The 24,669-nt window shown below is 44.4% G+C and overlaps 1 protein-coding gene across 3 annotated transcripts in view; it reads left to right on the top strand.

Annotated features, from left to right (window-relative positions):
* The first annotated feature begins 11,525 nt into the window (after positions 1 to 11,525).
* sirt2 (sirtuin 2 (silent mating type information regulation 2, homolog) 2 (S. cerevisiae)) overlaps positions 11,526 to 24,669 on the top strand; it is a 73,077-nt gene continuing 59,933 nt past the window's right edge. The window contains exons 1-3 of one of the 3 annotated variants that reach the window (XM_063064850.1): positions 11,526 to 11,629; positions 14,155 to 14,192; positions 16,876 to 16,924. In XM_063064850.1, the coding sequence (XP_062920920.1) occupies positions 11,614 to 11,629; positions 14,155 to 14,192; positions 16,876 to 16,924 (103 nt within the window). In that variant the 5' untranslated portion in view covers positions 11,526 to 11,613. Of the gene's footprint in view, positions 11,630 to 11,901; positions 11,938 to 14,154; positions 14,193 to 16,875; positions 16,925 to 24,669 lie in introns of those variants that run through there. The other 2 variants (XM_063064851.1, XM_063064852.1) reach the window with 2 other exon arrangements.

Here is a 24,669-nt window from a genome sequence, read left to right as displayed (position 1 = left end):
CATTTGAGAAACTTTGAACTTTTACTGTGCTCATGGACTTCTTCATCAAGTCATGGTATTGTGCACTGTTGCAACTATATGTTGTAATTATGTGGTTTTGTCAGTTTTTTCAGTCTTGGTCTGTCCTGTTTTTTGTGATATTACACCGGAGGAAATAATGTATCATTTCTTAATGCATGCAGTACTAAATGACAATAAAAGAGGACTACGTGTCTTCATAATCATCATCATCTATCTGACTATCTTTTGCATATTGGGTGTTTGTCAGTCTTTGTGTGTAGTTTTTCATTGATTCCGTTGTATTTCTTTGTTCTACTGTGAATACCTGCAGGAAAATGAATCTCAGGGTTGTATATGGGGACATACTGTACGTACTTTGATAATAAATTTACTTTGAACTTCAAACTTCTCTCTGCTTCCGAGTTCTAACAAAGGAACTTTAGCCTGAGATGCTAGCTCTGTTCTTCCCACAGATGCAGTCTGGCCTCCTGAGTATTTCCAACTTTTTCTGACTTTGTTATGACTCTGTTAGGTAGATGGATGGGAAGGATATGGAGGGCTATGGTCCTGGGGTGGGTCGATGGGAGTAGGCTGTTTAAATGGTTCAGCATGGACAAAGTGCCTGTGTCAGTGCTGTACTTTTCTATGAGTATTTTACATTTGTAGGAGCAAATGAAAAAGGCAACATGCAGCTGGTGTCTGAGCAATGAGCGATTTATTTAAAAATGGTGCTCACGTGGGTGACCAAAGCCAATCACCCTACACATCTCTCCACATATGTGAAACAGAAAACTTAATTAACTAACTTTTGATTGATACATTTCTTCAATTATGTCATTACACAGGCTTAATTAAAAGTACAACCAGGTTTTCATAACAGATTAATACACTTAATTGTCCACAAGTCTAATTCAGTTAACAGCAAACCGAATTTCCAGCCACAAGAATAGTGGTGTGCCCTGACATCATCATCACGTCTCTCATGTCCCTGTGGTGAAGCAACCCTATTCTAATCACGGACAATTTACAATGACCAATTAACCTGTCAACCATTACATCTTTGGACTGTGGGAGGAAACCCACACACTCACGGGGAGAACGAACAAACTCCTTACAGGCAGTGGCAGGAATTGAACCCCGGTCACTGGCGCTCTGATGTGTTGTGCTAACGATGACACTGGTGTATTGCTCCAGACTGAAACATCTGATACGACCGCAATAAACCAATGGATGAGCAATAATTTCCTAAAGCTAAATGAAAATAAAACTGAAATACTTTTGGTTGGTCCCAAAGCCAAAGGAGGTGAACTTCTTGATAAACTTGGGAACTTGGCTTCCCTTGTAAAATCAGACGCAACGAATCTGGGTGTTATCCTCGATTCAGATTTGAATTTTAAAGTGACCAGAGCAGCATTTCTACACTTTAGAAATATTACAAAGGTTTCTGTCATGTAATGATGAAATATAGAAACATAGAAAACCTACAGCACAATACAGGCCCTTCGGCCCACAGTGCTGAGCCGAACATGTACTTACTTAGAAATTACCTAGGATTACCCATAGCCCTCTATTTTTCTAAGCTTCATGTACCTGTCCAGGAGTCTCTTAAAAGACCCTATCGTATCTGCCTCCACCACCGTCGCCGGCAGCCCATTCCACACACTCACCACTCTCTGCGTAAAAAACTTACCCCTGACATCTCCTCTGTACCTACTTTCAAGCACCTTAAAATTGTACTATCCATTTCAGCCCTGGGAAAAAGCCTCTGACGGTCCACATTATCAATGCCTCTCATCGTCTTATACACTTCTATCAGGTCACCTCTCATCCTCTGCCGCTCCAAGGAGAAAAGGCCGAGTTCACTCAACCTATTCTCATAAGGCATGCTCCCCAATCCAGGCAACATCCTTGTAAATCTCCTCTGCACCCTTTCTATGGTTTCCACATCCTTCCTGTAGTGAGGTGACCAGAACTGAGCACAGTACTCTAAGTGGGGTCTGACCAGGGTCCTATAAAGCTGTAACATTATCTCTCAGCTCTTAAACTCAATCCTATGGTTGATGAAGGCCAATGCACCATATGCCTTCTTAACCACAGAGTCAACCTGCGCAGCAGCTTTGAGTGTCCTATGGACTCGGACCCCAAGATCCCTCTGATCCTCCACACTGCCAAGAGTCTTACCATTAATACTATATTCTGTCATCACATTTGACTTACCAAAATGAACCACCTCACACTTATCTGGGTTGAACTCCATCTGCCACTTCTCAGCCCAGTTTTGCATTCTATCGATGTTCCACTGTAACCTCTGACAGCCCTCCACACTAAACACAGCACCCCCAACCTTTGTGTCATTAGCAAACTTACGAACCCATCCCTCCACCTCCTCATCCAGGTCATTTATAAAAATCACAAAGAGTAGGGGTCCCAGAACAGATCCCTGAGGCACACCACTGGTCACCAACCTCCATGCAGAATATGACCCGTCTACAACCACTCTTTGCCTTCTGTGAGCAAGCCAATTCTGGACCCACAAGGCAAAGTCCCCTTGGATCCCATGCCTCCTTACTTTCATGGGGTACCTTATCAAATGTCTTGCTAAAATCCATATACACTACATCTACTGCTCTACCTTCATCCATGTCACATCCTCAAAAAATTCAATCAGGCTCGTAAGGCACGACCTGCCTTTGACAAAGCCATGCTGACTACCCCTAATCATATTATGCCTCTCCAAATGTTCATAAATCCTGCCTCTCGGGTTCTTTTCTATCAACTTACCAACCACTGAAGTAAGACTCACTGGGGTCTATAATTTCCTGGACAATCTTGAATAAGGGAACAACATCTGCAACCCCCCAATTCTCCGGAATCTCTCCCATCCCCATTGATGGTGCAAAGATCATCGCCAGAGGCTCAGCAATCTCCTCCCTCACCTCCCACAGTAGCCTGGGGTACATTTCATCCGGTCCCAGAGACTTATCCAACCTGATGCTTTCCAAAAGCTCCAGCACATCCTCTTTCTTAATGTCTATATGCCTAATCCACTGTAAGTCATCCCTATAATTGCCAAGATCCTTTCGCATAGTGAATACTGAAGCAAAATATTCAATAAGTATCTCTGTAATCTCCTTTGGTTCCATACACACTTTTCCACTGTCTCTCTTGATTGGTCCTATTCTCTCACGTCTTATCCTCTTGCTCTTCACATACTTGTAGAATGCCTTGGGGTTTTCCTTAATCTTGCTCGCCAAAGCCTTCTCATGGCCCCTTCTGGCTCTCTTAATTTCATTCTTCCTGCTAGTCTTATAATCTTCTAGATCTCTTTCATTACCTAGTTTTTTGAACCTTTCATAAGCTTTTCTTTTCTACTTGACTAGATTTTCAACAGCCTTTGTACACCACGGTTCATGTACCCTACTATCCTTTTCGTCTCATTGGAACGTACCTATGCAGAACGCCACTCAAATATTCCCTGAACATTTGCCACATTTCTGCCATACATTTGCCTCAGAATATCTGTTCCCAATTTATGCTTTCAAGTTCCTGCCTGATTGCTTCATATTTCCCCTTAATCCAATGAAACGCTTTCCTAACTTGTCTGTTCCTATCCCTCTCCAATGACATGTAAAGGAGTTAGTGATCACTATCTCCAAAACGCTCTCCCACTGAGAGACCTGACACCTGACCAGGTTCATTTCCCAATACCAGATCAAGTACAGCCTCTCCGTTTGTAGTCTTATCTACATATTGTGTCAGGAAACCTTCCTGAACACACCTAACAAACTCCATCCCATCTAATCCCCTTGCTCTAGGGAGATGCCAATCAATATTTGGGAAATTAAGATCTCCCACCACGACAACCCTGTTATTATTACACCTTTCCAGAATCTGTCTCCCAATCTGCTCCTTGATGTCCCTGTTACTATTGGGTGATCTATAAAAAAACACCCAGTAGAGTTATTGACCCCTTCCTGTTTCTAACTTCTACCCACAGAGACTCAGTAGACAATCCCTCCATGACATCCTCCTTTTCTACAGCCGTGACACTGTCTCTGATTAACAGTGCCATGCCCCCACCTCTTTTGCCTCCCTCCCTGTCCTTCCTGAAACATCTAAAGCCTGGCACTCTAAGTAGCCATTCCTGCCCCTGAGCCATCCAGGTCTATGTAATGGCCACAACATCATAGCTCCAAGTGCTGACCCACGCTTTTAAGTTAATCCGCTTTGTTTATGATATCTCTTGGATTAAAATAGACACATCTCAAACCATTGGTCTGAGCGTATCTCTTCTTTATTACATGTCTGTCCTCCCTCTCACACTGCCTTCAAGCTTTCTCTATTTGTGAGCCAACCTCCCTTTCCTCCGTCTCTTCAGTTCGGTTCCCCCCCCCCCAGCAATTCTAGTTTAAACTCTCCCCAGTAGCCTTAGCAAACCTCCCCGCCAGGATATTGGTCCTGCGTGGATTCAAGTGCAACCCATCCTTATTGAACAGGTCATGCCTGTCCCAAAAGAGGTCCCAATGATCCAGAAATTTGAACCCTTGCCCCTGCTCCAATCTCTCAGCCACGCATTTATCCTCCACCTCACTCTGTTCCCATACTCACCGTCACGTGGCACAGGCAGTAATCCCAAGATTACTACCCTTGTGGTTCTGCTTCTCAACTTCTTTCCTAACTCCCTGTAGTCTGTTTTCAGGACTGCCTCCCTTTTCCTGCCTATGTCGTTGGTACCAATATGTACCACGACCTCTGGCTGTTCTCCTTCGCACTTCAGGATATCGTGGATGTGATCAGAAACATCCCGGACCCTGGCACCTGGGAGGCAAACTACCATCCGAGTTTCTTTCCTGTGTCCACAGAATCGCCTGTCTGACCCCCTAACTATAGAGTCCCCTATCATTGCTGCCATCCTCTTTCTTTCCCTACCCTTCTGAGCCACAAGGCCAGACTCTACGCCAGAGGCACGGCCACTGTTGCTTCCCCCAGGTAGGCCATCTCCCCCACAGTACTCAAACAGGAGTACTTATTGTGAAGGGGTACGGGTACAGCCACAGGGGTACTCTCTAGTGTCTGACTCTTGCCCTTCCCTCTCCTGTCTGTTACGCAGTTATCTGTCTCCCCAGGCCCCGGTGTGACTACCTGCCTATAGCTCCTCTCTATCACCTCCTCACTCTCCCTGACCAGACGAAGGTCATCAAGCTGCATTTCCATTTCACTAACATGGTCCCTGAGGAGCTGCAGCTCGACGCACTTGACACAGATGTGGCCATCCAGGAGGCTGGGAGTCTCCCAGACATCCCACATCCGACACCCAGTACAGAACACCGGCCTCACAGACATACCTCCTGTTCCTATCCTTCACAAGTATCTTACCTCGCCTCGATCCATTATCGCCAAAGCCCTCCTACTCTATAAAGCTGCCTTCTTTTTAAATTCTTCCTGCCAGTCTAACCCGCTGACGTCCACACGCCTGTGCAGTCGCACCTCGATCAAACTCAGTATTAAATGCTCCCATTGCCATGCATCTCAAACAGCCTCTGACAACCAAGTCCAGCTCCTGGCCTTCACGTGTGGCTTAGCTACTAAGCCCGGCGGAACCATTTCTACTGACAGAAGAAGGAGCAAAGGCGGGTTACTGGCGCCTTAAAGCCGGTCGCTTTGGGCAGATGGGGCTCACCAGCCGTGGTTGGCAGCTCATCTAGGAGAAGGAAAACTCTGATCTCAAACCTCCGCTGCCTTGTGGCTAAACCCAACTCATGGGGAAGGCTTCGGCATTAAACCCCAAGGGAAAAATCTGGACCTGGAGTCCGTAAGGCAGTCCTACATTGAGTTTAATGCTGACTACCAACTCCGGTAATGCTGCTGGTGTTAAACTGTATCAGTCACTGCCATTACTCTGGCTTCGTCAGATGTGTGGAGGTGGAGAGGGGGAGTTTGCTACATGGGCAACAGCTTGTTCTCCATATCGTACTGCCCTGGCTTGCGTATCTAGACAGCTGGGATGTAACATCCATGGTCGACCCTGGCCAGCGGAGGCCTCAGATTGGTGGACAGTTGGCAACTCTATCACCCGATGTACTTCTGCCATTGATTAGCTAATACATCCATCTCCTGTCACCAGCCAATGGAAATACCCGTCAACTCTGCCCAACTCAGCTTGACAATCCTTGCCAATCAGACTAGTAACCCCATCCTGCATATTTTCAGAGAAATAAGAGAGAATTACAATGTTTGAAATATAGGAAGGATGTTGAGGCTTTTGAGAGGGTGCAGGAGAGGTTTACCAGGATGCTGTCTGGTTTCGAGGGCATGTGCTACCACGAGAGGTTGGACAAACTTGGGTTGTTTTCTCTGGAGCGTCGGAGACTGAGGGGAGATCTGACAGAGGTTTACAAGATTATAAGAGGCAGAGGGTATCTGTTTCCCAGGGCTGAAATGTCTAATGCATGTATTGAGGGAGGTGGGGGTAGGTTCAAAGGGGATGTGAGGGGTAAGTTTTTTACTCAGAGAGTGGTGGATGCGTTACCTGGTCTGATGGTAGAGGCAAATACATTAGAGGTTTTTAAGAGACATTTGGATAGGCGCATGGATGTGAGGAAGATGGAGGGATATAGACATGATGTAGGTAGGAGGGATTAGTATTTGGGTGTTTTTGATTTACATTTTAGCTGGGTTAGAACCATAGAACCATAGAAACTACAGCACAAAAACAGGCCCTTTGGCCCTTCTTGGCTGTGCTGAACCATTTTCTGCCTAGTCCCACTGACCTGCACACCGACCATATCCCTCCATACACCTCCCATCCATGTATCTGTCCAATTTATTCTTAAATGTTAAAAAAGAACCTGCATTTACCACCTCGTCTGGCAGCTCATTCCATACTCCCACCACTCTCTGTGTGAAGAAGCCCCCCCTAATGTTCCCTTTAAACTTTTCCCCCCTCACCCTTAACCCATGTCCTCTGGTTTTTTTTCTCCCCTTGCCTCAGTGGAAAAAGCCTGCTTGCATTCACTCTATCTATACCCATCATAATTTTATATACCTCTATCTTTAGCACAATATACCTTTAGCACAACATTGTGGGCTGAATGGCCTGTTCCTGTGCTGTACTCTTCCATGTTCTATGATACATATTTTATACCTCCAGGCAGATGTGTCATGCACATCACGGTAGAGACTGTAAATCCAGTGAAGGATTAGGGGGGGTTCGGAGAACTCTCATGCACAGGAAGCTGATAACTATTTCTATCTGCGCTCTGACATGTCTTCAGGAAAACCACAGCGTCCAGCTTCTCTGCAGCTGGTTCCTGCGGCCACTGAGGCTCACTGACTTAACGACGGGCCTGAGTGCTCATATAGATCTGAGACAGCACTCTGGCCTTCGTTTGTCACATGACTTCCCCTAAAAGTGGTTAGAGAAAGGAAGGCTAGAACCCTGCAAAACTTGTTCGTTTTTAAAATCGTTCTTATTATTCTCAGCAATATGATTCAAAATTGTTTGATGTCATTTCCAGTATACATGTATAAAGAAGAAAAAGATAATTGTTACTCTGGATCCAATGAAGCACAAAAAAACACGATAAGATAAAGAACACAATATTAATTAAAAACATAATAAATATACATACATCTATTATACACATAGAGATTGACTGAATGCCCATAAAGTGACACAGGGCACAGGAAAGTCTGAAAATTAGGAGACTCTGACAGGAAATGATTAGAATATAAAAGCAAGGATGTAATGTTGAGAACTGAGTGTGGACATGGTGGAGGATTACAAACACCTGGGGATACGAATTGACAATAAACTGGACTCGTCAAAGAACACTGAGGCTGTCTACAAGAAGGGTCAGAGCCGTCTCTATTTCCTGAGGAGACTGAGGTCCTTTAACATCTGCCAGACGATGCTGAGGATGTTCTACGAGTCTGTGGTTGCCAGTGCTATCATGTTTGCTGTTGTGTGCTGGGGCAGCAGGCTGAGGGTAGCAGACACCAACAGAATCAACAAACTCATTCATAAGGCCAGTGATGTTGTGGGGATGGAACTGGACTCTCTGACGGTGGTGTCTGAAAAGAGGATGCTGTCTAAGTTGCATGCCATCTTGGACAATGTCTCCCATCCACTACATAATGTATTGGGTGGGCACAGGAGTACATTCAGCCAGAGACTCATTCCACCGAGATGCAACACAGAGTGTCATAGGAAGTCATTCCTGCCCGTGACCATCAAACTTTACAACTCCTCCCTTGGAGGGTCAGACACCCTGAGCCAATAGGCTGGTCCTGGACTTATTTCATAATTTACTGGAATAATTTACATATTACTATTTAACTATTTATTACTATTTTCTATTACTATTTATTATTTATGGTGCAACTGTAACAAAAACCAATTTCCCCCGGGATCAATAAAGTATGACTATGACTATGACTATGACTAAATACCAGCTCCAAATTTATTTATTTAACCTTGCTTTTAACTAACATCTTTTTATTATTTTCATGTTTGCACTTTACCCCACTGAAAAGCACTTCGAACTACATCATCGGTGTGAAAAATGTTCTATAATTATTATTAGTTGTAGCATTAATATTAAGTTGAGAGGAACGTCGTGGAAAATTACGTGGAAAGATAGTGGGGGAAAGGAAAGGCTCTCTCAGCCAGCACTGATTGTGTCCTGAGGAAATATGATTGAATCAAATTGAATTGACTTTATTTCTTACATCCTTCATATACATGAGGAGTAAAAATCTTTACGTTACGTCCGCATCTAAATGTGCAACGCACAATTTAGTAATTTATAATAAATAGTATGTACAACAGGACAGTCAATGTAATATAGAAATACAATTGTATCAGCATGAATTAATCAGTCTGACGGCCTGGTGGAAGAAGCTGTCTCGCAGGGTGGACTTGTCATCTGTTATGGGTTGAATACCTTGCCACACGCGGTGTCTGTGAATTTTCTGTGCATACTTGTGCTTTGCCTTCCCAATGGCACAGGAGATTGCAGCTCTTACTGACCTTAGAGACATCCTGTCCTCCCGATCTGAAGGCAATGTCCCAATCCCTAAGCAGTACGTGAAACTCTCCAGTCAGCTATGATTTCTGGTTTGTGCTTGTAGTGAATTGAATTGAATTGACTTTATTTCTTACATCCTTCACATACATGAGTAAAAATCTTCACGTTACATCTCCATCTAAAAGTGCAATGTGCAATCGTAGTAATTTATAATAATTTATAATAAATAGAACAGTCAATGTAATATAGAGTACACCCAAGTCAGCGTGAGTTCATCAGTCTGATGTCTGGTGGAAGAAGCTGTCCCAGAGCCTGTTGGTCCTGGCTTTCATGCTGCGGTACCGTTTCCCGGATGGTAACAGCTGGAATAGATTGTGGTTGGGATGGCTCGGGTCTCCAGTGATCCTATGGGCCCTTTTTACACACCTGTCTTTGTAAATGTCCTGAATAGTGGGAAGTTCACAACTACAGACACGCTGGGCTGTCAGCAGAGTCCTGCGATTGAGGGAAGTACAGTTCCCATACCAGACAGTGATACAGCCAGTCAGGATGCTCCCAATCACACCCCTGTAGAAAGTTCTTAGGATTTTGGGGCCCACAGCAAACTTCTTCAACCGTCTGAAGTGAAAGAGGTGCTGTTGTGCCTTTTTCACCACACAGCTGGTACAGACCACGTGAGATCCTCAGTGATGTGGATGCCGAGGAACTTAAAGCTGTTCACCCTCCCAACCCCAAATCCACTGACGTAAATAGGGGTTAGCCTGTCTCCATTCCTCCTGAATCCAAAACAGCTCCTTTGTTTTTGCAACATTGAGGTGGAAGTTGTTTCTTGACACCACTGTGTCAGGGTGATGACTTCTTCCCTGTAGGCTGCCTCATTATTATTTGAGATTAGGCCGATCAGTGTAGTATCGTCAGCAAATTTAATTAGCAGATTGGAGGTGTGGGTGGCAACACAGTCATGGGTATCATTTCAATTCAATAAATAATACAAATTTGTTACCACTGCCTCAGCAGAAAGTACTGGGGATATTCAGTGCATCAGGTGGCATTTGCAGAAGGAAAACCTGTGTTAACATTTCAAATCATAGACCTTTCTTCAGGCTATTTGATAAATCTGTTTCTCTTTCCTCAGATGATACCCGACCTGCAGATTATCTCCACCACATTGTGTTTCTTATTTCCCACCCTTCCATATTTTTCCTCTCTCCAGCTCTCCAACATTAGCTGTGGGAAACAGCACCTCAACTCCACTCTTAGTACATTTAGCTTCATGTTGAACACCAGCTCAGTGCTTGATGGCCTCTCAAAGTCCAACCCTACCTCCCTGTCATGAAAGGTGGAAATGGGTCGAAGGGGACCGTCGACTCAGACCATGAGAGGCCTGTGTCGGGCATTTTCATGCCTCACAAGGCGCAGATTGGAAGTCTGTGTGGGGTGCCACTCCTCGCACAGAAAAATGGGTAAGGCCGGCCAACGGGGCTCAGGTGAAGCTGTACAGGCCAATCCCCTGTACAGTGGATACAAATGGATTTCAGAAATCCATTGGTACTCCAACCACGCCATTGACTTTGGATGATAGAGACAGGAGGTCATCCTTGGCCTATGCTCCACTGAGGAACTAAGGGCCCAAATAAGTGAGTAGGTCAGTGTTTGATAGCTCTTGGCCCATACTTAAACATAGAAACATAGAAAATAGGTGCAGTAGGCCATTCGGCCCTTCGAGCCTGCACCGCCATTCGGTATGATCATGGCTGATCATCCAACTCAGAACCCTGTACCAGCCTTCCCTCCATACCCCCTGATCCCTTTAGCCACAAGGGCCGTATCTAACTCCTTCTTAAATATAACCAATGAACTGGCCTTAACTGTTTCCTGTGGCAGAGAATTCCACAGATTCACCACTCTCTGTGTGAAGTTTTTCCTAATCTCGGTCCTAAAAGGCTTCCCCTCTATCCTCAAACTGTGACCCCTTGTTCTGGACTTCCCCAACATCGGGAACAATCTTCCTGCATCTAGCCTGTCCAATCCCTTTAGAATTTTATATGTTTCAATAAGATCCCCCCCTCTTGCTGGAGTTTTAGAAGAATAAGGGGAGAATCTCATTTTATCAGATATTGAAAGGCCTAGATGGAGTGGATACGGAGAGTATCTTTTCCTACAAATTAACCAAAATGAGGAGGAATTTTTTAGCCAGTGGGTGGTAAACTGTGGAATTCATTGCCATATAGGATGTGGAGGCCAAGTCTTTGGGTATATTTAAAGCAGAGGTTGATGAATTTTTGATTAGAAGGGGCATTCGAGGCTTTTGGTGCAAGGCAGAAAAATGGGGTTGAAAGGGATAATAAATCAGCCATGATGGAGTGCCGGAACAGATTCGATGGACTGAATGGCCTAATTCTGCTCTTCTGTTTTATGGTCTCACTATCTACTCTAAGTAACAGGGCTCAGCGCCACAATGCCGACTCCCGTGCCGGAACCTTTCTTTGCGCCTTCAGTTACAGGACCGGACGTTAATACCAGGTTGTACGGGGCTGGCGGATCGGAGTGTCGGTGGGAGCGCCGGTGACCGTAAATCAACTCGATGTCTCGGCAGGAAGGTGAAACATGGGGGTGGTGCCGGTGGGGAGGAGGCGGCGGTCGCTCTCGTCTGATTATAATCAGAAGTGACATAAACCCGCTCTTTCGGCTGGACCGAAAATGGTCGGGAACCGAGGCTTTGCGGTGGGGTGGGGTGGGGTGGGGTGGGACCGGTTTTATGGTGACGCCATGCGATTGACAATTGCCTGACCTAAGAGAATCGAGGTTTATGTTGGTCCAGCCAATCAGAACAAAGAAGGGGCGGGTTTTGTTTTTAAAGAGCCGGTTCCCCTAGGCAGAGCAGAATTGAGAAGTAGGATTAAAAAAGGTATAGCGAAGAAGTGGCAGGAGGATTGAAAAAATGAATTAAGGGGCAGGCATTATTTTTCTAGTCACTCACGAGTTAAAAGGGTTACCTTTTAAGTCGTAGAGATATGGTGAAATTTAGAAGACTCAGGTTGGGGCATTGTGGGCTAAACTATTATTTAAAGATAATAGGAAAACATGCTACTGGATTATGTGACTGTGGTAGCCCAGAGACTGTCCAGCATGTTTTGCTGAGGCGTAATCGATACAAAATTGAAAGAAGCATGCCGTTCAACAGGCTATCTAGTTTAAATTTATGCAACACACATCAAAGTTGCTGGTGAACGCAGCAGGCCAGGCAGCATCTCTAGGAAGAGGTACAGTCGACGTTTCGGGCCGAGACCCTTTGTCAGGACTAACTGAAGGAAGAGTGAGTAAGAGATTTGAAAGTGGTAGGGGGAGGGGGGAGATCTAAAACGATAGGAGAAGACAGGAGGGGGAGGGATGGAGTCAAGAGCTGGACAGGTGATTGGCAAAAGGGATATGAGAGGATCATATTTATTTTGGTTTTCTATTCAATCTTTGTTTGGCCATCAAGAGAATCAACATCTGATTGAAGAGTCTATCATTCAGTTTATGTGTGAGACTAGGTTGTATTCGAGAATTTGAGTTCCTTGAAGTTCTATAATTAATTATATATCCTGTGGGAGGGCTGTAATACGCCTAGATGTGTCTAAACAGCTGGAAATAGAAGAAGAAGAAGAAGAAAGAGCCGGTTTGGCCAGTTAAAGGGATAGGCTGCAAAAAACATAACTGGTTCTATCCTTTCTCGCAGTTTCTTCCTCTACAGCACCATTTGCTCTTTATTTCCCACAATTCTGAGACTCAAACAGTGTCGTCAGCGACAAAGCAACAAGCAACAAAACAACAACAGTAAAAAGCCCCATTCTTCTCTCCAAACCACCCACGAACGTACAGTTCAACAACCCAAAGAGAGGCCATCTCCAGCTGCCAGCCTCCAATGCACTCGCGGGCACACAGACTTCTTCAGTGAAATTGAATTTCGAACCTTTTCATTTTCAATTTCTGCTCCAACAGAATGTTGCTCCAACAATGCCCCACATAGGCTCTTTTGTACATTAGAGCCCTTTAATTTAACAATCTCAGTGAATGTTTACACACACTCCTCTCCCATAGGTATGTCCAGATCGCTCAGCTTCGGTTTTATTTTTCTGCCTCCAGCTAACAGTTTCTAAAATAATTTGACTATTTCAATTTACATGCTATCACAGATATTTTCTCTCGCAATCTTCACCCTTACCTTTCTGCAATGTTACTCCTAATTTTTTTTAACAGCCGGGTCAGTGGGGGGAACAAGCTTTGCTCTCAGGAGGAAATTTTTCCACAGCTTGAAAACCCTGTGGCACTTTAACTTAACGTTCCATAAAAGAAAATTCCGGCAGTGAGGCAACAAAGGCTATGTGTGCAGAAGCATTTCAGTCACTGTGCAGCTGTACACCCACGCAGCATAGAGGGAACTCCGCCCTGCTGTGCAACTGAAAACAATTTTGTCTTCTCACTTTTCCAGTTGTGATAAAGAACCTTGACCCAATATGTTGGTCTATTCCTCTCCTACTGATGCTGCCTGAATTGTTGAGAGTTTCCAGTGTTTTCTGATTTTGTTTTGTATTCTAAATAGCTGCAGATCTTACTTGTAATACAAGGAGTTTGTATTTACATAGCAACATGTGCCTTTAACACAATGACACTTACGTCAACAAGGCTAAATTAACCTTTGTTGTGGTAAGACTTCACGGGTGTAAACCCGATGCCTGATGTTTGGACAATTTAAGTGCCAGGCCAGATTGAAGAAGTTAGTGTCTCAGGTCTGGATTGGTTCTGCTTGCTGCTTCATGGTGTTTACTTGGCTCTGGAATAAACTGGCACTGTGGCTTGCTTCGGCCGCAGTGACACCTGGCTTCATGTCTTTCAGAAAATGTCAGTTCTGAATGCTATTTGCTTACTTTTATTGTCTGCACAATTTGCTTTTTTTCTCTCTGCATAACGGGTGTGTGACGGTCTTTTTATGGGTTCATCTTTTGGGTTTCTTTGCTTTGTGGCTGCCTGTAAGGAGATGAATCTCAAAGTTGTATAATGTATACACACTTTGATAATAAATGTACTTTGAGCTTTGAACTTTCAGGAGCTATCCTTAAACAAATTTCTTTTCTTTCATTAGCTTCAGACGTGAAGACTGGTGCAGACTCTGACAGTGAGGTACTAAGTAATTCTGTTAATTAATAAGAAAAATATGTTACATGACTGGGGTCATCTGTTGAGTCCGGTGCTCCTGATGCAGCCTCCTCTATGTTGGTGAGACCCATCAAACGTTGGGGGACTGCTTCATCGAGCACCTCTGCTCCACAAGTGGGACTTCTTGGTGGCCAAACATTTTAATTCCTTTTCCAATTCCTGTTCTGATGTGTCGGCCCACGGCCTCCTTTTGTGCCAACCGCAGGGTGGAGGAGCAGCACCATATATTCTGTCTGAGTAGCTTCCACTCTGTCCCCTTACCTCTTCTCACTTGCCTATCATCGCCCCCTGGGTCCCCTCCTCCTTCCCTATCTCCTATGGTCAACTCTCCTCTCCAGCCCTTTTTCATTTCCCACCCACCTGGCTTCACCTATCACCTTCTAGCTATCCTCCTTCCTCCACAGATGCTGCCTGACCGGCTGATTCTTCCAGTGTTTTGTGTGTGTTACTCTGGTCGTAGATGCTGAGTTCCTCCAGCATTTTGTGTATGTGTGTTTGTTTTGTCCTGGAGTGTAGTACTAGTATTCAAAATGATCTGTATCTGCGGTATCATTCATTTGATGGGTTTATGATGCCATGGTAATGAGTAAAAACAAACTGCTGGAGGAACTCAGCAGGTTAAGCACCATCTGTAGAGATGAAGGGCTGGACAATATTTCATTTTAAGACCCAGTGTCAGGTGTGAGAGAGAACTCTCTATCCATTATAAAGAAGTGAGTGGGAATGGTGAGTGAGGGGCTGGTAGGTTGTAGATGCAACCAGATGTTGTGGGGGCGGGATAACAAAAGATCTAAAGATTAACTTTATTTGTCTCTTGTACACTGTCGATAAGAAGTATTCACTCCCCACCTGGAAGTTTTCATGTTTTATTGTTTTACAACATTGCATCATAGTGGATTTAATTTGACTTTTTTTGACACTGATCAACAGAAAAAGACTCTTTTGTGTCAAAGTGAAAACAGATCTCTACAAAGTGATCTACATTAATTACAAATATAAAACACAAAATAAGTGATTGCATAAGTATTCACTCCCTTCAAGTCAGTATTTAGTAGACACACCTTTGGCAACAATTACAGCCTTGAGTCTGTGTGGATAGGTCTCTATCAGCTTTGCACATCTGGACACTGCAATTTTTCCCCATTCTTCTTTACAAAACTGCTCAATCTCTGTCAGATTGCATGGGGATCATGAGTGAACAGCCCTTTTCAAGTCCAGCCACAAATTCTCAATTGGATTGAGGTCTGGACTCTGACTTGGCCACTCCGGGACATTAACTTTGTTGTTTTTAAGCCATTCCTGTGTAGCTTTGGCTTTATGCTTGAGGTCATTGTCTTGGTGGAAAACAAATCTTCTCCCAAGTTGCAGTTCTTTTGCAGACTGCATCAGGTTTTCCTCCAGGATTTCCCTGTATTTTGCTGTATTCATTTTACCCTCTTACCTTCACAAGCCTTTTAGGGGCTGCTGTGGTGAAACATCTTCACAGCATGATGCAGCCACCACCATGCTTCACAGTAGGGATTGTGTGTATTTTGATGATGTGCATAAGTCAAACATAACACTTAGTCTGATGGCCAAAAAGCTCAATTTTAGTTTCATCAAAACATAGAACCGTCTTCCAGCTGACTTCAGAGTGTCCTACATGCCTTTGGCAAACTCCAAGTCAAAATTTCATGTGAGATTTTTCAACAGTGGGTTTCTCTTTGCCACTCTCTCATAAAGCTGTGACTGGTGAAGCACCCGGGCAACAGTTGTTGTATGCACAGTCTCTCCCATCTCAGCCACTGAAGCTTGTAACTCGGCCAGTGTTGACATAGGTCTCTTGGTGGCCTCCCTCACTAGTGCCCTCACTGGAACGTGGGAGGAAACTGCAGCACCTGGAGTAAACCCATGTGGTCACAAGGAAGATGTATAAACTCCTGCCAGACAACTAGGGGAACTGAACCTGGGTGGCTGGCATTGTAATCGTGTGACACTAACTGCTACACTATTGTATTGCTCTAGTCCCCTACTGATGGCTTACATTGTGCAATAATGATATACTTCTAAGTAATATTTGTAATTTGTAAAAATCATCAGTTATCTTCTTTGCTGGGGAGAGTATAATGTTTAATACCTTTTATTTTGAGATATAGCACGGTAACAGGCACTCCTGGCCCAACGAGCCCACCCTGCCCAATTACACCCGTGTGACCAATTAACCTGATAACCCATGTGTTTTTGGAGTGTGGGAGGAAACCCATGCAGTCATGGGGAAAATGTCCCACCTCCTTACAGATGGAGGTGGGGACTGAACCTGGGTTACTGGTGCTGCAAAGTGATGTGCTAACCACGACGCTCCCTTGGCGCCCCTTTGAGAGCCCAAATGTAAGACCATTAGACCTGGGAGCAGAATTAGGCCACTGCCCATTGAGTCTCCTCCAAAACTTCATCATGGCTGATCCATTTCCCTCCCAGCCCCAAGTTCCTGCCTTCTCCCCATATTCCTTCATTCCCTGACTAATGAAGAATCTATCAACCTTTGCCTTAGGTATATCCAATTACTTGCAGAATCTACAACATCCACAATATCACAATGTAGAGGGGGTCTTTGTGGGTTGAGTCATTGTGTCAACAGCTGAAACTAGTTCTGCTTGTTTTGTTTCAGAGCCCGGATTCCCAAGGGGAAGCAAGTGAAGCATTGGATGTTTCTGAAAGTACGTACAGTCATTGATATTTACTGACACATTTATCCACATTTCCAATCTTACTTCCTCTGCCTCCTTTTATTGCCTGTTTGAAATATATGGCTTACCCCTACAACTCCGATGAGAGACTCTCTAGAAGTTAGCCACATGTTACTTACCAAGTAAGCAGCCTCTGCCTTTGCCCTTGTGAGTGTTCAGTGTAATGTTTCACTTGAATGAATCTAAAATACAGTAAGTAAAAAACATACAATCTGTAAATACATCATAACTTTAATATACACTCAGTGGTCACCTTATTACAGTACAAAAGATGTACTTTTGTACATTTACTCATTAATACAAATATCGAATCAGCCAATCACATGGGAACAACTCTATGGGTAAGAATATGAAGACATGGTCATGAGGTTGAGTTGCTCAGACCAGACATCAGAACAAGAAAGGAATGTGATCTAAGTGAGTTTGATTGTGGAATGATTGTTGGTTCCAGACAGTATGGTTTGAGTATCTCAGAAACTGCTGATCTCCTAGGATTTTCAACCACTACAATCTTTGGAGCAGGGGTTCCCAATCTGGGGTCTGTAGACCTCTTATTTAATGCTGTTGAATAATGGCATAAAAAAGATTGGGAACCCCTGCTTTAGCGTTTACAGGGAATGGTGTGACAAACAAAAAACAACCAGTGAGCAGCAGTTCTGTGGGCGAAAGTCAGAGGAGAATGGCCAGACTGGTTCAAGCAGACAGGAAGGCAACAGTAACTCAAATGGCCACACTTTACAACAGTGGTGTGCAGAAAATCATCTCTGAATGCACAACGTGTCAAACCTTGAGGTGGATGGTCTACAGAGGCAGAAGACCACAAATATACACTCAGTAGCCACTTTATTAGGTACAGGTGTAGGACATAGAGCAATTCCTATGTTCTATCATAACTTTAAGCACTTAAAATAAGCCTCCTGTCAATCTCTTCTTCAAAGGTTCAAAGGTATAATTTAATGTCAGAGAAATGTATACAATATACATCCTGAAATGCTTTTTCTTCACAACCATCCGCGAAAACAGAGGAGTGCCCCAAAGAATGAGCGACAGTTAAATGTTAGAACCCCAAAGTCCCCCCCAAGTTCCCCTCCCTCCCACGTGCAAGCTGCAGAGAGCAACAGTCCCCCTCCCTCCACCGGCAAAAATAGAATGCACCCGCTACCAGCACTCAAGTGTGAGCAAAGCAATAGCAAAGACACAGACTTGCAGTTACCCCAAAGACTACATTGTTCACCCGGTAATTCAACATGCTGCAGGCTCTCTCTCTCCTAATAAGGGAGAAAGAGATGACTCTGTTTTCCAACAAGCGGGGAGACATAACAAACAACTCGCTGGTTTACGATGTTAAAAATCCATTACGTTGCTTTTCTCGAGCTCTGTGCCTGAAGGTCGCAAGAATCCTGGGTCCCCAGGCACACAGCAGATGTTCCGACTCCCCCAACGACACACGGGTCTTCTGTGGCGACACCAACCCTTCATCTGCCCGTCTCCAGTTCCTCGAGATCCCAGGCTTCTGAATCCGTGCTGAAATCTTCGGCCAAGCCTTTGGCGTGCCGAATAGTGGCCGATTGTGGAACCCCGAGAGCAGGTCCCATTCCCGCAAAGAACCGAAGTCAGTGTGTAACTCCAGGTCAGGGTTTTCAAAAGAACCCTGAAAGGGAAAAAAATAGAGATATTAAAGATGGAAATAGAGCTGTTTCTGAAAAATGCAAGCAGAGGAGTGGCTGTTGGGCAACATAACTACTTAGCTCCACCTCCTCAATTTTCCAAACAATGTAACCTTATTTCTGCTAGTTTTTCTACTTAGAAATGGCATCAATTTCTGGAACTTCCCATAGTTCCCCCCCCTTCACCATTGCGCATTCTTGTTTCCTCTCACACCTTCTTACCTGCCCATCGCCTCCCTCTGGTGCTCCTCCCCCTTTCCATCCTTCCATGGTCTTCTGTCCTCTCCTATCAGATTCCCCCTTCTCCAGCCCTTTATCTCTTCCACCAGTCAACTTCTCAGCTCTTCACTTCACCCCACTCCCCTCACCTTCTCCCGGTTGCACCTATCGCCTGCCACCTGGTACTTCTTCCTTCCCTCCCCCACATCTTCATAGTCTGACTTCTTCCCCCTTCCTTTCCGGTCCCGATGAAGGGTCTCGGCCCGAAAGGCCGACTGTTTAATCCCGTCAATGGGTGCTGCCTGACCTGCTGAGCTCCTCCAGTACATTGTGTGTATTTCTACTTGGACATATCTAACAGTCCCAGCAGTATGTAACTTTCCTCTGCAACTCTACAGCGCAGTTTCTTCCTATATAGTCCTCAGGTTGTGGCCTCCCAAGTGTTGTACGTACACTCACAATCCCTCCCTGCTCTATTATTTGTTGCATCAATGTGAGCAGTGCTATGGGAGGCCTCCCACTATCGTTAGTTCTCCTAGGGTTGGGATGCTGATTCCATGTACAAATTGGTACTAAGAGTTGCTCCATTTGCCATTTCATAAGCTCATGTCCAATATGATTGTAATCTCAATTCTACATTCCCATCTATCCTTGGTAACTTTTGCCCCTCTTGAATTAGGATCAGATTAATTGTGCAGATTTCCTCACTTGTAGACTCCAGTCAGTCTGGATTGGTGACAACATCTCCTCCATGATCTCTATCAGCACAGATGCACCACAAACTGAGTGCTTAGCCCCCTGCTCTGTACTCTCTTTACACCTATGACTGTGTGGCTAAGCACAGCTCCAGTGCCACACTCGAGTTTGCTGATGACACCACTGTTGGGGGCTGAATCAAAGATGGTGACAAATCAGCATACAGGAGAGAGACGAAAATCTGGCAGAGTGGTGGCCACAACAACCTCTCACTCAATTTATAGACTTCAGGAGAGGGAAACCAGAGATTCATGAACCAGTCCTCATCGGAGGATCAGAGATGGAGAGAGTTATCAACTTTAAATTCCCGGGTGTTACTATTTCAGCGGACCTGCCCGGACCCAGCACATAAGTGCAATTGTGAAGAAAGCACAGCAGAACCTCTACTTCCTTCGGAGTCTGGAGATTCGACATGACATCTAAAACTGACAAACTTCTATAGATGTTTAGTGGAGAGTGTATTAACTGGCTGCATTATAGCCTAGTATGGAAACACCATTGCCCTTAAACAGAAAATCCTACAACAGGTAGTGGATTTGGCCCAGTACATCACAGGTAAAACCCTCCCAACCATAAAACACATTAAATGAAACACAAGCACAGGAAAGCAGCATCCATCATCAAAGATTATCACCATCCAGGCCATGCTGTCTCCTTGCTGCCGCCATTAGGTAGAAGGTACAAGAGCCTCTGGACTCGCACCACCAGGTTCATGAACCTTTACTACCACACAGCCATCAGGCTCGTGAACAAAGGGGTTAACTAGACTCACTTGCCCATCCACTGACACGTTCCCACAACCAACAATTTCACTTTAAAGACTCTTTATCTTGTCATTTCAGGTTTTCGCTATTTATTGCTATTTATTTTTATTTTCATTTACACAGTTTGTTGTCTTCTGCACTCTGGCTGATCTTTATTGATCCTATTCTCTAAATTTGCTGAGTATGCCCACAGGAAAATGAATCTCAGGGTTGTATATGGTGACCTATATGTACTCTGATAATAAAATTTACTTGGACTTTATTTTGATTTTGGTTGAGCACCCCTTATCCAAAAAAATCCAGAAATCTGATTTTTTTTTAAATGCTGACATGACGCCACAAATGGAAAATTCTTCAAGGTGCTGGGAAGGTTCCCGGGTGATATGTAGGTCTCTGCGCACCAATTTCTGAGAAGTGACCTCACTTACCGAGAGTGGGGCTCTGCTGGCATCAGTTTGCTTACAGCAGTCATTACAACCAGACCTTTGTGCATTACACACAGCGAATACCACGTGTTTTACATTTATCCTCTGCTCTGTGCTCTGAAAATATTAAAAAGAGCCTGCAGTTACCCCTAGGGGTAATAGTGAAAAGAAAAAGAGGAAGCATTTACGTTTATCTATAGCAGAGAAAGTCAAGTTGTTAGAAAAACTTGACAGCGGTGTTAAATGTGAAGCATCTGACTATGATGCTGGGACAACCAGCATCTATAACCTGAGGAAGCAGAGGACAAACTGTTAAAGTTATAGCCTGAGAGTAATGACCAGAAGATGAAAAATAGAAAAACACTGCATAAAACGAAAAATGAAGATCTCGATCATGTATTGAAAGGGTGGATTTGTCAGCGTTGGAGTGAACATGCAGTTGTTAGAAAAAGTTTGTGAATGCTTTGCTATTACCTGGTTTTCTGCAATATTTACTCATAAAATGTGGCCTGATCTTCATCTAAGTCACTGCAATAGACAAACACAATCTGCCTAAACTAATAACACACAAACAATTGTACTTCTCATCAGTACCAAGTACACTTTTTAAACATTCACAGTCTAGGTTCAAAAAAGTGTGTGAACCTCTGGGGTTATGCCTTCTACAAAAGTTATTTGGAGTCAGGTGTCCCAATCAATGAGATGGGTTTGGAGATATGGGTTGTAGAGGTGCCCTGCCCTATAAAAAGGACAAAATTAAATCAACAACAGAATGGTTTAAAAAGAAGAAATTTCATGTTTTGCAATGGCCAAGTCAGAGTCCAGACTTTTACCCAATTCAGATGCTGTGGCATAACCTGAAGAGGGCTGTTCATGCAAGGTATCCCAGAAATATTAATTATTTGAAACAGTTTTGCATGGAGGAATGGTCTAAAATTCTTCCTTGCCATTGTGCAAGTTTGATCAGCAGCTACAGGAAACGTTTGGTGGAGGTCATTGCTGCTGAAGGAGTTTCTACCAGTTATTAATCACAAAGATTCACATACTTTTTTCAGCCTGGGCTGTGAATGATTAAACAATGTGTTCAATAAAGACATGAAAAGTACAATTGTTCATGTGGTGCCAGTTTAGGCAGATTGTGTTTATCTGTTACTGTGACTTAGATGAAGATCAGACCGCATTTCATGAATAATTAATGCAGAAAAACAGGTAATTGCAAAGGGTTCACAAACTTGTTCTTGCAACTGTATGTCACTTAACAGTATGCTGATCCTGAAATAAGCAAAATCTATCACGATAAACTGAAAATCAAAGGTTATTGTAAAACTTTAAGAAAAGGCATGGCATTAAATTATTAGATATTTGTGGCAAAAACACGTCACTGAACACGAAGCAGCAAAGAAATTCATTGATGAATGTGTTTGCCAAATTGTTGCTGATGAAAATCTTGACAACAGAACAAGTCTGATGCTCCTTCTCACAATGATGCCAACAATGATGTTCTCTCTCTCTCAAGTCTAATGTTCCACCTCACAATGATGTACTCTCTCCCTTAGATGTTCTACCTCACCATGTCAACAATGATGTCTCCAATCTCTCAAGTCTGGTGTTCCTCCTCACAATGCCAACCCCCCTTCCAGCCCCTTCCCCTTTCCTTGCCCCCTACCCTTTTCCCAGTCACCTACCTTTCTCTTTGCCCCCACCACCTCTCCCTGCCCCTACACTTTTCCCTCACTCCTTCCTCTCTCCCAGCTCCCTTCCCCTCTCCCTGTCCCCCCTACCCTTTTCCTGGTCTCCTTCCTCTCTCTTTGCCCCCATCTCCTCTCCCTGCCTCCTACCCTTTTCCCTCACCCCTTCCTCTCTCCCAGCCCCCTTCCTCTCCCAGCTCCCTTCCCCTCTCCCTGCCCCCTTCCCACTCAGTCCACAGTAGAGATCATACCAGAATCAGGTTCATCTATGTTTCTATCACTCACGTGTCATGGAATTTGTTTTTTTTTGCAGCAGTAATAAAATTACTACAGTACTGTGCAAATGAGTTAGGCACTCGAACTATCTATCTGTGCCTGAGACTTTTGCACAGTACCATGCATATTATTGCTTCATGAACAAAATTATTGAAAGTATTGTAAAAAACTACCTTCAGGGTACATGTATAAGCTGTATGTGTAATGTAAATAGAGTTCGTGTTTAGACTTGGGTCCCATCCCCAAGCTATCTCCGTATAAAAATGCAAATATTCTGACTGGCTGCCTCACTTTCTGTGTGGGGGAGCTACTGCACAGGATCAAAATAAACTGCAGTGAGTTTTATAGTCTTATCAGCTCCATCATGAGCACTAGACTCTGTAGTATCCAGGACATCTGCAAGGAGTGAAGCCTTAAAAAGGTGGTGTCCAACATTAAGGACCCCCCTCACCCAGGACATGCCCCCTACTCATTGCTACCATCAGGGAGGAGGTACAGGAGCCTGAAGGCACAAACTCAATGATTCAGGAACAGCTTCTTCCCCTCTGCCATCTAATTTCTGAATGGACACTGAACTCATGAACATGAATTGACTAATTTATGTTTTTGCACTAATTTACTTTTAACAATTTGCTATATATATATGTGTGTGTGTACATACTGTAATTCAGTTTTTTCCCTCTATTATCATGTATTGCATTGCACTGCTGCTGCAAAGATATCAAATTTCACAACATATGCTAGTGATCTTAAACCTGATTCTGATCGTGTTCATGGGTTCATGGATCATGCAGATATATGATGGCAAAGTAGAAAGCTGTTACTGAATCACGGAGTGTCTACCTTTAGGCTCTTGTTCCTCCTCCCTGATTGTAGTAACAAGGAGAGGCTATGTCCCAGTGGTGGGGGTCCTTATGATGCATGTCCCCTTCTTGAGGCACTGCCTCTTGTAGATGTCCTCACTGGTGGGGAGGTGGTTGCCTGTGATGGAGTTGGCTGAGTCTACACTCGTCCTCGCGAGATCCAGTGTATTGAAGCCTCCATACCAGGCTGTGATGCAGCCAACATCACAGACAAGTCCCCAGCACTGATTTCTATTACACTCCACTCATAATCTGTATAAAAAACATTTACACCTTCTGAGCAAGATGTTGGAGGAACTCAGCAAGTCAGGCAGCATCTATGGAGGGACATATATGGTCAATGTTTTGTGCTGTGACTCTTCATCGCTCCCTCCGTGATCCCCTTGTCCATTTGTCCCTCTCAGCACTTATCTCTTTCAGCTGGCCAAAGTGCTACAGCTGCTCATTCACCTCCTCCCTCCCCTCCATTCGGGGCCCCAAACTGTCCTTCCAGCTGAGGTAACACTTCATCTGCAAATTTGCTAGGGCGGTCTATTGTATCCGGTGCTCCCGAGGCAGTCTCCTCTACATTGGTGAGACCTACAATAAATTGGGGGACCATTTCTTCGAGCACCTCTGCTCCATCCGCTAAAAGCGGAACTTCCCAAAGTTTTAATTACAATTCCTATTCCCATTCCAACATGTCAATCCATAACCTCCTCTTGTACCATGATGAGTCCACCCTCAGGGTGGAGGAGCAACACCTTATATTCCGTTTGGGTAGCCCCCAACCTGATGACATGAATATTGATTTCTCCTTCCGGTAAAAAAAAATTCCCTTCCCCCTCCCGTCGAAGGCTTTTATTTTGAGTGTTCAGGGATGGTGGGGTGAGAGGAAGATGGAGTCTCCAAGGGCCCAAGAGCTGGCATGGGACCTGAGAGAGACGAGATAGCGGAGTGGTGGTTAGCGAAGAGGAGACGGGGGTTCCAGTGGCAGTCGGTGAAGAACCGGCCTGGAGGTCAAGGCCAGAGTCAGAGTTGGAGGTTGTGCAATCGGCACTTTGGAGATGTCCCCTTC

The sequence above is a fragment of the Mobula hypostoma genome, chromosome 12 (assembly GCF_963921235.1).
Source record: "Mobula hypostoma chromosome 12, sMobHyp1.1, whole genome shotgun sequence".
Taxonomy (NCBI): domain Eukaryota; kingdom Metazoa; phylum Chordata; class Chondrichthyes; order Myliobatiformes; family Myliobatidae; genus Mobula; species Mobula hypostoma.
This window is presented reverse-complemented; position numbering and strand designations above follow the sequence as displayed.